This window comes from Sinohyriopsis cumingii, chromosome 9 (genome assembly GCF_028554795.1).
Source record: "Sinohyriopsis cumingii isolate HCF-2022 chromosome 9, ASM2855479v2, whole genome shotgun sequence".
In the NCBI taxonomy this organism is placed as follows: Eukaryota; Metazoa; Mollusca; class Bivalvia; order Unionida; family Unionidae; genus Sinohyriopsis; species Sinohyriopsis cumingii.
The window spans coordinates 26,143,592-26,157,864 of NC_142969.1; the positions used below are offsets into that span (position 1 = coordinate 26,143,592).

At 37.4% G+C, this 14,273-nt stretch overlaps 1 protein-coding gene across 1 annotated transcript in view; it reads right to left on the minus strand.

Annotated features, from left to right (window-relative positions):
- Positions 1–3,351: 3,351 nt before the first annotated feature.
- LOC149791435 (uncharacterized) overlaps positions 3,352–14,273 on the minus strand; it is a 64,419-nt gene continuing 53,497 nt past the window's right edge. The window contains exon 4 of the mRNA XM_089971355.1: positions 3,352–3,662. Within this exon, the coding sequence (XP_089827481.1) occupies positions 3,352–3,662 (311 nt within the window). The remainder of the gene's footprint in view (positions 3,663–14,273) is intronic.

Below are 14,273 nucleotides of genomic sequence, written 5' to 3' on the forward strand. Positions count from 1 at the left end.
TTGCATATTTAACAATGAGCACATTTTATTGATCAAGTGAATTGACGTATATTTCATAAAATAGTGTAATATTCAAAGCTTCATACATATATATATATACACACACACACAATATGAAACAGAAGGTTGTCATATATATGTATGAAAGTTGTTGGGGACCCGAATGGTCCAATACTCTCTCATCAAGGTGTAAGCCTTGGGCTCTACCAATGTGGGTATTTGAGAAAGCTTACCGACAGCTTCCCAGCAGTTATACTGGCTACCATGTATATATCCTGTCATGTGCTAAACATTTTGTTTTGCCCACAAGAAGAAGAAAGTTGTCTTTTGACCCAGAAACAGACATTTAAAAAAAATCTATGCATGTTTGAGAATAGTACAAAAGGTGCTCTTTTACATAAATGCATGAAATTTAAAAGTACAATCACATTTTTTAAACCTAGCTTTCTCTGATCAACAATTTCATATCACTGATATGATTGATCCTCATGAATGACTATTTGATGCCAGGGCATAGTACAATACCTTGATGAGAAGCATACAAAGGCAGCTGGTCTGGTCTGGTCTAGATGGGATTTGAACCTGCAACCGAAAGCTCCTCCTTTTCAAATTTTGTACAATTATTAAATTAGATCCCAAAAATCTGAAAAACACTTTATTTTTGCTGTTGGTTTTGGGAGCCAACTGCCTTCCCCAACACACAAAGCAGGTGTCAGATTGGCCAGAGTGGGTATTAAACTATCAGACCTGCATTACAAATCCAATGATGTAGCAACTAGGCTATAATGGATCCCAGAAACACTTGAAAGTCGAGGGTAATGATGCTATATTTGAAATTTCATGGGTAAATATTTATGAACAACAGACACGAGGCTTTTAGTAGTAGCAGGGCCAGCACAACGAAGCAATACAGTGCCCTCAAAACAGACATGTCATACCTATCACACGGAGAAAAGCTTTAAAAAATTTTGGGGTTGTTCCACACCTACCTTGTGATTTCATATCTCCCAATTTTTGCAGAGAACTTCTGATTGTTACAATATGTCTGTCAATTTTCATTTCTCCTAAAAAAAGAATCGTACATTAGGAAATATATCTTGTGCAATCCAGATGCCATGTTCTATTCAAGACCCATGAATATTGTTGTGTCGAAATAATTATTATCACACTACAAAGAAAGTGTTTCTTTGTTAATAGAATTTTGTTTAAACATTATCCACGTCAATTTATGATTTATTTTAAAATCCTACAACAATACTAAAATCAGAAAATAAACCACATCAACAAAGGAGCAACTGTCTGCAATTAGCTTCAATCTTAAGAATGGTCACTGTGTATGCTGCAACATGTCCATCCTCACCAAAGAAACTTACCCAAAAGAACACCTGGCATTACCGTACCATATATACAAATGGTAATTACCATCATGAAATTAAAACATTGAATGAAGAAACATACCACACAGCTTAAGTGCCCTCAAAAAACTGATTCAGAATAAATATGTTATTTAGTAAAGAATGTTAAATGCCTTTCGAATCGAGAATAAGGAACAATGGAGGGATATCAAATGTGGGAAAAATAGTTGCCACATGTACGGTAGCTTGAGACTGCGTATTTAGGAACCACTAGTTACAACAAAATAGGACATCATTCATTTGCCAACCAATTGCTGGTGCTTTCATAACACACAGTATAGAACATGGTTTCTTTGTAAAAGGGCCTGTCATTTTCACAAGAAAATGCAATTATAAGGATTAGCTGTTAATTAGTCACACTGGCTTTCTTGCTTGTTTACTTAAAACTAACCTTCAGCTATTGTGGAGTTTGGCCACAGCTACCAGAATATGAAGAAAGAGCATGTCCTGGGGTTAAGTAAGGCATGTCACAGGGAGGAACTGCGTATCCTTTGAAAATTTCACACATACTGGACTCCTAAGATTGGTCAACATTTGGGAAAAACAAGGCGTTAAAAAAGCTGCCAAAAATCTTGATTCAATCTCCCCACATGGATTTTGATAAGTTGACAAGTATGACACGTGGCACCCCGACAACATTAAAATATTTGCTGATAATCTTGTACGAAATTTTAAAAAGTTATGACCAAATAAAAAGATTTTCATTTAGAAAGAAAAACAAAGGTTTCGTTTCATTTTTAGTTCTCTTGTGCCCCTGAAAAGTTCCCTGCGCAGGCACACTGCCTACATGTAGCTTAAGCCCACCTTGAGTTGTAGGAAGTATTAATGAATTACAACATTATCTGGATGTTTTATAATACATTTTGGACTCTACAAAATGTGAATATTTTTAAAAACAATAAAAACAACAATGAATACTTGATTTTTCATGAAATATATGCCAATGATCCATTGACCACAATTTGTGTGAGTATGTATATCATGAAATCCCTGAGTTTAACTTGAGTTTAAGGCCATTCCAAAATGTCTCACAATAAGGGCAAAAATCGGCCTTGCTTTACACTGCTATGTAGTGTATCCAGTCACGTTCTCCAATAACCTGGACTGAATCTCATAAAATAGCAACTTTCATTGGGATAGATTACATAAATCCCCCACAAACCTAGTTCTGCCATCATAAAACGCACTGGCAAAAGTGGGCCTAAGTTGTTTGTTAATGTTAATGCCCCCCAACGTGGTCTAAAGCACTTTTTTTATCGCTCACTATAATCTCACCTCTGTCCACATGGATTTGTGTCTCTGACTCAACCAACGTAGGCATGTGAGAACGCTTGCCAGTAGCATCCCGTGGATCATTGGTTCTTCCTCCACCAGTTATAATGGCCACTATGTATAGCCTATTAAGTGCTAAAAAACACAACATCCAACAAACAAACAAAATAGCAAAAACTACTATTAGAGTATTTAGTAAAGCAAACACAGACTCCGATCTGCCAGTACATTATATGATGCCAGTTGGACTAAACTTGTACCTAAGCGTATACAGTAATTAACAATACAACTCTTTATGGCAGTTATTCCAAAGTGGAAACCATGAACTGTCAAAATAATCCATCTGCCATTGAATAATGCCCATTGTTTGTTCTGCTGATTATTCTTTAGAACTGCAAATACCTGAATCTGCTGGTGCATTATGGGATGGCTGGCCTGGATCTTGTGGATGGATCAGATTTGTAAGCATGTGTTTACAGTAAATTATGTAAGAATTCACTCTCAATGACTGAAACTTCTTGGACTGGACACAAGCTTTTTTAGCACACTACAATGCACAAGGCTCCATTCTAGAATAGCATGTACACTTAGCACAAACATTTTTAACCAATTGTTATTTATCACCATGGTTACTGGTTTCAGACTGGTTAGTACCAGTTAAACATTATTGCCTTCCCCTTTTCTGAAGCAAAAGATGCCGTAGAGCGTTGGCTTCATCTCGAAGTGTCGCTACGCGAATACGCAAAACTGCATTTTCTCTTTCCAGAAAACCGGCACGTATTGCTATTCCATCTTCCCGAGCCTTTCTTGTATCTCGTGATTTTTTGGCAGCCATATTGTTTCTCTTCCTACGCTCAAAATATCGAGGGTCTTTCTGTTCAACAGGAATGGGTTTCTTCTCACTTCGGGGTCGTTTATGTGTCTTCTGGACTACAGCTAATGCCCGCGCTAAAGATCCAGCTGCAGTGATGCCATCTGAAAAATGAAGAATGGATATTAATAAAACTGAAAATGGGTAACTAGATGGAAAAATTGACATATAATGGAAAAATACTCCATTTTACGAGTGTATATTGGATAACATAGCTGCTGCAAACCACAAACTTAAAGACCCAATGAAAAATGTAGGCATGAGTGAATTGGATTTTTAATGTGGCTTTAACAATTTTTCAGTCGTACTGTTATGATGTCTGCAGTGTGAGTTTATAGTAATGTCTATCACTGTAGCATTATGTCACAGACATGTAGCATCATGTTCCACCCTGTCACATTATCCTAACACCAGGATTATCAGTTCTAACACCAATCTCTTAATGCTAAGCACCTAGCAAGGCAGCTGCTAGTACCATTTTTATAAGTTTTTGGTATGACTTGACTGGGGCTCGAACCCATGACCTAATGCATCCAAGGCAGATGCCCTAACAACTAGGCTACCGAAGCAATCACAAACTTAAAGACCCAACGAAAAATGATGATCCTTCTGCAGAAACAATACAGCCCATTTCTCAAAACTAGAAATTAAGTGTTCAAAAATGTAAAATATTTAATAAAACCACAAAAAGTGATACTTTTTAAAATAAATTCAGAAAAATGCATCTGAAGAGAAGGTCATTTGTTGACATTTTTTCTTGTTTGCAGACCTGGGTCTTGATAACATCTTGCTCACTTTCTCTACCAAAAGAAATAGTGAAGGCTTCTTTATCTCATTTTTTTAAAGGGTCAGGTGCCACGATTCAGCTGACTTGTTTTCTTTCTCGGACACTGAGGCTACGTATATCCTGGTACAACTTACAGGCACCATGCATCACAGCTGTCCTTAGATCTTAAAGGGGATACTGGGGAATGTCTCTAAACATTTGTCTGAATGCTCGACAGACCATAAAGAATTTCAACTAATCCATGATACATCCATTTCTTGTGTTATTTTAGTCTTTTTAAATGCAATGTATTGATAACGGTGTTTTTGTTAAAGTTGAAATGTTTACAAGGTAACTGTACATGCCGTACACCCTTCAACGCTAAACCTGATATAAAATCACTTAACTTGTCTCACTGTCAAGATAAAGCCACATTGAACCTATAATTAAACAGTTTCATGAGTGTTTATTTCAGGGCATCATTCAAGGTATTATTCTCTATCCACAAACGAGTTATCAATACAGATAACCTAGGCATGACCTGTGACCTTGAAATTAATGTCTAGTTAAAATCTGCTTGCAAACAAGAACAAAAATACAAGCAATGACCTCTAACTTGATCACAAGGTCAAGTAGATTGGTTGTCATAAATCTTTCACAAAAGTGTGCATATGTTTCTCGGTCACAACTATTAAATATTGCAAGAAGAATTTTAGTGAAAACCCCCATCTCAAATTTTCATTTCAAACCAGTTTCATTTTGCTTTATTGTTATAGTGACAATATGACCATCCATTCAGAAGTTACCATAAAAAGATTTTGGTGAATGGCAATATGAAAATGTTTGATCTGCATAATTTTAATACAGGAACTATATTGTAATTTAAAAAAAGCAATTTTATTTCTATGAAGAGATGTTTCTTTTTTTTGAATAACCATCTATTCAGAAGAATTTACCACTACAATTTTTTTTACAATTTTGGAAGTCACAATGGCATTTCATTCAAGACCAATTCATGAGAAGTATTTTAGGGGAAAAAATTATAGGAAGTGACATAGTCATGATAACATTTTGACCAGTCACTTTTTTGTTCAGGAGATGTAGCAAGGTTTTCAAGATGTCTACCATGGTGGCTGTAATTGAGGTTTCATCAGCACATTTTTTATTTAGAACCAAATATTTATCATAAGCTGTCTTTTTATGTTAATACATTTTTTTGGGGTGTGTGGTGTGGGATGGGATTGATAAATTCCTTTTAATAAGGTAATGCTTAGTTAGCACAACAGCCTTTCTTACCTATTCTGGGATAACCCAGAACCAGTCTGATGACCACATCGATGGTTCATGCAAGATGCTTTTCCGCTCCAACTTAGACCTAGACTATACATGGTCCATCAGAGTAGGATGGGAGAATGGACCCTTACAATTTTATTAGCAGTAATACACTGTCACTATTACCTTGCTGAATTTACCAATGGCCTAAATAAAACCAATCATGTGGATTCACCCTTAAGGTAGTTAGTGTCCATGAATTGGCAATAGCAAGAGAATGATAAGCTATCTTGACAGCAAGGACACTTCAAAATTGAGGATGCTGAAACATGACCTAACTAGGCAGCACCTATACAACTGATGGGGGTTTCATCATAGAAAATGGAGCTAATCCGGGTCTTTCTGTCCACCCACCCCTCAACCACAAACAGTGGATAAAGGAAAGAAACAGACTCAAAACTGCTGCTGAATTGCAGTAAGTTTCAACAGACATGACATGCGACTTACTTCTTCTTACAGACATTGGAAAGCACAAAAATGTTTCATGGGTAAGGTTCTCAAAAAAAAGTCACCTAGAGAGTTAGCCAGTTACCATGATTTTTAGCTGGTACAACTTTCATACAATTATAGAAAACCTCTTATTCTGGAATTCTTAAATCTATGGCAATTGTTTGTTCTGGTGGTTTAGTGCCCTTTTCATTTAAAAACACATGGATTACACAGTTAACTTTTGCATCTAACGATCATCTTTACCCAATATCTGTTACACGGACATGTGCATCCTTGTCGAGTAACAGCTGAAATCTATTTGTCTCAACTGAGTCGATGTTGGTGTAAAATGTTCATTGATGATTGTAACAAGGTTGCATATATCGGTGAATACCAGTTCTTATTGAAGAAACAATCTGAGTGTTTTTGCACCAGGTGCTGCAGTCAATGATTGAGCATTTTCACATGCTAGTGTGATTACTTGAAGCTGATCTTGAGTTGGTATTGGCACGTTGGGGTAGTCCCAAGAGTTGTTATCCATTTCATGCTTAACATCATTATATCTGAGTGCATACAAGGGTCTGTTAACAACACCTGACGCAGATAACAATTGGGACAAAATTATTATGAATGTTAGCATCTGCTGTCAATTGCTCTAACACCCTATCAGTAAATTCTGCTACCTCATCAACACAGTCAAAGCCATCATAATATAATAAATCTAAACACAAACACCAAAGACGGTTAAGTAGATGCATGGACAGATGTACACTGTCTCAAAACGTACATTGTCTCAAACTGGATTTCATCTTAAGCTATCAATGATATTGCTGTCCTACATAAAAGATTTTGGAAGACCACGTCAAGTTCATTATGTATTACTATTCACTGCCCAAGCTTATTATTTATCAAGTGTTACTTGATTCCATCCCCTAGAACTGGATACAATAAATAAATATGATCCTATACTGTTAAGATATTAGATTTGGGTTTATCAAAACCATTCACATCACCAAAAACAATTTGATCATTTTTGCTATCGGCTGCTATCTTTCCTTCTTTGGTTCATTGTGTGTTCATATTAGTCAAAATACAAACTATTTTGAGGTGTCGCAGCATATGCAACCCAAAGAGTGCCAGGTCCTAAAGCCAAATCCAGGATGACAATACCAGCTTCACATGTGTGTAGCACCATCGATGCAAGTTCATTTCCCATAATGACACAACAAAAATGCTGGACTAAATCTGCCATCACGAGTACCGGTAAATCAAGATTGGCCAACAGTATGATCTTCTGAACAAAGACCTCTGCCCGAGGTATCTGATGCCTCATTCCTGTAATCAAAGGCCTCTTCCATTTTATATGGCAACCTCCTTGTCTAACACCATTCCTGATGCATTTCCGACAGTCCCTAATTCCGCAGCTTTATCAACTGCTGGAGCAAATGGTGCTAACAAAGCTGGAATTACTGCAAGGAATAGAAATATTCCACTGTTCTTTTGAGTTTTTGTCACCTCTGATAATTGGATAATTCTAATGTAACTGTGATACTGTTTTGTTTGGCCACAGTAGGCTGAATGAGTTGTGTTTGGGTCAAGCACATGGGGACATTTCCGACTGATTTACTGAAGAAAGTTTCAGTGTGATCCAACAGCTATTTTTTATTGCATTTTTGCTTTTTGCAAGTATATTTTCATTAAGGCAGACCTTCACTTTGGGATAGGGCATTATTTAAGAAGTAAAAGGTTTAGTTATGAATTTTATGTATTTTCCTCAGGTTGATCAACAACCCTCATTTGACCACCAGCACCTCCAACAACAGAGTCTTGTCAGAAGGTGTCATAACATAACATCTGTCACACCTATCCATGCATAAAAATACACGTCAACAATAGAATGCTGGTACAACTCCAGGTTTTCCAATGAAAAGTAATAAATAGGGTACATCATGTTGGGGAATCTGCAGACCAGTGTCGATGTTTTGATGATGGTCTGTATATGACTGTGATATGCATGTGCAGCATGATTGGTTTCAAGTTAAGCTCAATCTCTTCAGAAGGTTCTTGATGAATGTTTGACCACAATGAAACTTCAGTCGCTTCTAAGTCATCAAATATCATTTGCTATAAGTCTGGACACTGCAATTTAAAATACTACAAAAATGTTTTGGTGTGGTAAGGCTTTGTTGGGTACTTATTTGCTATGTAAACTGTCCCACAATACCAGCTTTTGGGTGTGTGTCTGTGGTATGTACGAGAAACAACAGTACTGAAGCAGTTCAAGATTGCACAAATGACAACATGATTCAGTAGAAGTGAATTTTGCCCCCCAAAACATCTATTTAATTGGCTTACTCCTGGATGTCTTCACCATTACATTTAGAACATTTGTGAAAATCAAAATCACCAACTCTTTTTCTTGCACCATATTTTATCAGTTTTGCTTTTTCTTTTCCTCATATGCCTGATCTAGTTTATTCTGTTCCATTTCTGATATCACTCCAAAGTTGATTTATCAATTTGAACAGACTTTGTATCTGAAAATGCATATAACATCTTTTGAGCTTCTTTGATAAATTGATATGATGCACTCAAACAATACAGCAATTATAGTTTTTCTGCCACATACTCTATATCAAAGTCATTTGGTACTCAGATACCAATTCTAGTGGAGGTGAGTGGTATTAAACGTATACCAGTTTACCACTGTATTTTTTTGGGTGGTACATACCATGGTACTTTTTCAATGTACCAGTACATTGGTAGTTTCCGTTATTAAGGAATGTACAAAAATTCCAGAGAAATAATAATAATAATTATGAGGACTTTGTATAGCGCCTAATCTTTAGAAGCTCTAAGCACTTTACAACATTAGACAACACCTATAAGATAAGAAACATAACAATATTATTACAAAAACAAAAAACATGAAATTAAAAAAACATTAAAAAATAAAAAAAAACAAAAAAAAACATGCTGAGAATATTTCAGGTAGGAAACATTATTAGGTCTTCAAGTTTGTTCTCGCAGTTGAAATAAGTAAGTTTTGAGAGCCCTCTTGAATGTGATCACTGTGTCTTTGTGTCTAAGTTCAGTAGGCAATTCATTCCACATTTCTGGGTCTGGTATGCAAAAGAACGCTGTCCATATGACTTTGTTTTCATAGTGGGAATAATGAGTATACAATTGTCAGAAGAGGAGCATAAGTATCTTGCTGGTGTGTACACATGGGTGAGGTCAGATAGGTATGTTGGACTAGAGTCCAACAGTGAAATGTAGCACAGAGAACATATTTTGTGTTTGATTCTGGATCGAATGGATAGCCAGTGTAGGGTACAGAGCAGTGGGGAGGTGTGCTCTGATCGTGGTACTCTAAGTATGCTCCGAGCAGCTGTGTTTTAAACTTTTTGAAGTTTCTGGAGTAGATATTGATATGAACCAGACAGAATTGAATTACAATAGTCCAGTCTTGAAAGTACTAATGAACACACAAGTGTTTTAGTGGCATCAACTGAAAGATATTTGCGAACTGAGCTGATGCGTCTCAGCTCAAGATATGCAGCCTTGCATATGTTCATGACATGTTGGTGCAGTGTGAGAGTACTGTCCAGAGTAACACCTAGGTTTCGTACTGATTGTGTGAATTTAATGTTGGCGTTGCTGATATTTATTGTTTGAGGTAAAGGATGTGTTGTGATCAGAATGGCCTCAGTTTTATCATCATTCATCTGCAGCTTGTTACATCTCATCCATGATTTCACATCAGAAATGCACCTCTCTAGACTTTGGATGTTATCATCAACTTCAGTTGGGTGGCTAGATTTGTATATTTGGGTGTCATCAGTGTACAATTGGTGAGATACTGGATGATGATCTATGACACTTGAGAGCGATTGAGCGTATAAAATGAAGAGAACAGGTCCAAGAACAGACCCCTGTGGAACACCACAACATAGATCAACTGGGCTGGAGTGTATTCCATTTGCAGATACAATTTGTGTCCTGTTGACCAAGTAGGACTTGAACCACAGTAAGGCTGTATCATGAATGACAAATACATGCTGGAGACGGTGAAGTAATATATCATGGTCTATTGCATCAAATGCTGCAGACAAATCAAGGAGGGTGAGGACTGTAATCTTTCCGCTATACAGTGCAGAGAGAATGTCATTAACTACTTTTAGAAAAGTAGTTTCAGTACTGTGGCAAGGGCGATATGCAGATTGTACATTGCTAAAAAGACTGTTTGAATTTAGATGAGATACATGCTGGGATAGAACAACCTTTTCTAATATTTTTGAAATGAATGGGAGATTAGAAACTGGGCAGTAGTTCTTTAAATCGTTATGGTCTAGTGTTGGTTTCTTCAGCAGAGGCTTTACAATGGTAGTTTTGAAAAATGATGGGAATTCCCCGGATGAGAGAGAGGTATTAATAACATCAGTTAGTGAAGGCAATACTGGAACTAAGCACTCAAGCAGCAGTGATGTTGGAATTGGATCAAGTTGACATGACTTTGGTGCACTCTTCATCACGATTGTACATACGAAATCCATAGAGACAGGTTAAAATTCTGCAAATGGTTGCCGCTCAAATTCTGTATCCCAACTGTATGGTGATAACGAGTCAATTGAAATTGTGGTGTCAAGCTTATCTCTAATGGTTTGCACTTTGTCACGGAAGAAATTTGCAAACATGGCTGGAAGGTCGACTGGAGAGCAGGTAGTTGGAAGTGGTGTTGATTTGTTCCTTAGCTTTGTTAGTAATCTCGAAGAGCTCATTGCAGCTGGAACTTTCCATGACCTTAGTAGTGTAGTGTGCTGATTTCGCTGCATGGACTATATTTGTGATATTCTTCTTAGCGACTTCATAGATTTGCTTATGAATAGTGAGTCTGGTGGAAAGCCAGAGCCTCTCAGCTTTACAGCGGTCTCTTTTAGCAGTGCGAAGCTGGTCCCTAACACTGCTATACCACGGAGAACACTTTTGAATTGATACTCTGCATTTGGTAGCTGGGGCATGTTTGTCAAGTAATGAACGCAGACAGTTATCGAGTTGTTCTGCTGTAGGAGGTAAGCAAGTTGTTAGGTTAGCTTGGATGCCTTGCATTAGTTTGGTTCTATTTATCATATGGAGGTTTCTCTTAGTAGCAGATAAAGGTGGAGGGTTAGGGACTGATACGTCAAGATGGCATATAATGCAGAGGTGATCTGATGCAAGGACATGGGATACCAGGGAGGACCGTAGAATGTTATCATCAGGTCTATGAAGAATCCAGTCTAAAATGTGACCATGTTTATGGGTGGGTTGGTTAACTGACTGTTTGAGGTTGAAAACATTAATGGAATCTATGAGTTTTGATGTATTTGAGTTTCCGGGACAGTCAAAGTGAAAGTTGAAATCTACAAGAATAATCAGGTTGCCACCTATCAAATTTCCATAGTCCAGGAGATTCGAAAACTGCTCCAAAAAGAAAGCGTCAGCCAGCTTGTTATTTTCTACTAGGAGGAGGGCGGTATAGACAGAAAAAAAATGGACTTACCTTTGCTCCAGTGTGAGTGTGGTTTGGACTAGTTCAAATGATGTGTGGTCGAAATTGAATGTTGTGGTATAGTTAAGATGTTTTATCATGGAGTTCTTTGTGATGACAGCAATCCCACCTCCATGTGAATTACGGGGGAACGACTTGATAGAGTAACCAGTGGGTGTTAGATCCGCACACTTGGGCTCATCGCCTGATGTTTTTAGCCATGTTTCTGTCTAGAAAAATATGTCAACATTTTGGTCGTTGATAAAAGTAACTATTTCTGTGCGCTTTTCTGGTGGTCCTACTGACTCGGCATTGAATAATGCAATGCGCAGAGGTACTTCTTGGATAGGTGACACAAAGGTTAACCTTTGACGAATTAATTGGGATTTGAATTAGGTTATCTAAATTAACGGTTGAAATTTTTTTTAAATGGTTGTGCCGAAATAAGGGAGATAACTGGAATTCTTCCTGTTCTACGCTGGCCAGCTTTGAAACGTTGTTTCTTTTTTCGCTTCTGTTTACATTTAGGTAATGATGAATGTAGTCCCAGTTCGTATAGTCTAGAGCACAATGTAGTGTGGAGAGCCAAGGAGTGAACATTTAAAGCAATTAATAAGGGTCCATCGTAGCATAAACGGGTTGACTGGCGAATATCACGTGATGGCGGTTTGTTAAAAAAAACATTGGAGCAAGACAGCTGAAAGAAAGTCTAATTATTCTCGTTTCCAAAACAAGGAGATGAAGAAACACATACAAATTTAACAGCCAATACATAATGAACACAATAACGAAGATGAAAACAGACAACAAGCACAAATATGAAAATGGCACTAAAAAACGGAACAGCTGCTTCAAGCTGGTTAAGCTGCAAGTTCTTGTTATTTGTGACAAGACAGTTTAACAAATTATCTTTTGTACAAAATGGTTATCTCTGTTACAAATAAAAGTGAATATTACAAATACCAAAATGGTTGTATCTATCACATACAAAAGTAAATATTACAAATACAACTATATTATGATCCTTTAATCACATGTTTGACACACATTATGTATGCCAATTCATTAGGAATAGTGACAAGATTTTTAAGACTGATGCCATGGTGGACAAGCTGTATGTCAGAAAAGCACTATTTCACTGAAAACCCCATGCTGACACGATGGCCATCATGGTGGGAATGTTTGCTGTAACACTGACATCATGAGATGGCCATTGTGGTGGGAATGTTGGCTGTAACACTGACATCATGAGATGGCCATTGTGGTGGGAACATTGGCTGTAACACTGACATCATGAGATGGCCATTGTGGTGGGAACTTTGGCTGTAACACTGACATCATGAGATGGCCATTGTGGTGGGAATGTTGGCTGTAACATTGACATCATGAGATGGCCATTGTGGTGGGAATGTTTGCTGTAACATTGACATCATGAGATGGCCATTGTGGTGGGAATGTTTGCTGTAACATTGACATCATGAGATGGCCATTGTGGTGGGAACGTTGGCTGTAACATTGACATCACGAGATGGCCATTGTGGTGGGAACGTTGGCTGTAACATTGACATCATGAGATGGCCATTGTGGTGGGAACGTTGGCTGTAACATTGACATCATGAGATGGCCATTGTGGTGGGAATGTTGGCTGTAACATTGACATCATGAGATGGCCATTGTGGTGGGAACGTTGGCTGTAACATTGACATCATGAGATGGCCATTGTGGTGGGAACGTTGGCTGTAACATTGACATCATGAGATGGCCATTGTGGTGGGAATGTTGGCTGTAACACTGACATCATGAGATGGCCATTGTGGTGGGAACGTTAGCTGTAACATTGACATCATGAGATGGCCATTGTGGTGGGAATGTTGGCTGTAACACTGACTCATTTTCATTCTGGACTAACTAGGTAGTACATGAATGTGTAAAATCTCATGGCTATCCTACCAGTTTTCTAGTAGTAGCTATAATTAGTGCCAACAAAAAGACAGACAGACAGACAATGGGTGATGGGCAAATGGCCATCAGATAAGCTCTTCTTGTCTATGACCAAATGAACTAAGAGCTGCAAAAGGGTCACAGAAAGGTCACTGGCTCATATGGTAGAGCACTGAGTAAGAGTGGTCTCAGGTTCGATCCCCAGTCATTTGGCACACTTGTCTCCCTTGAAAAAACTACACTTCTGATCTGGCAATGTTAAGAGACACGTTTCCAAAGATTATGATTTTTCCAGTACTTTGGACTGAAAGCTTGATATCCATTTAATAAAGTTATTAGACAGACAGATGTAAGAGAGAGAGAGAGCAAAGAATTTTTTTGTGAAATATTTTTGTTTTTGTTATTGAAATTAATTATCTGTACCGTTTATTTCCAATTTCATGAAGGTATTATTTTCTTTACCAATGAAAATCTTGAAGTTTAAAAAAAAAACTATTTTACCATTTTTAAAGTCTACAAAGTAAAATTACCCTTCCAAATATTTTCCTGCTTTTGAAGAAATAAAAAGTTGAAAATAAATGCTTTTCTATAAGGATAAAAATATACCTAAATAAAGAGAGGAAAAAAAACTCCAAAACTCACTGCCTGAGGAAATGGAGGACACAAACATCATTTTATTATTTTAAATACCTTTTTTTGAGAGAAAAAATTGGTTTA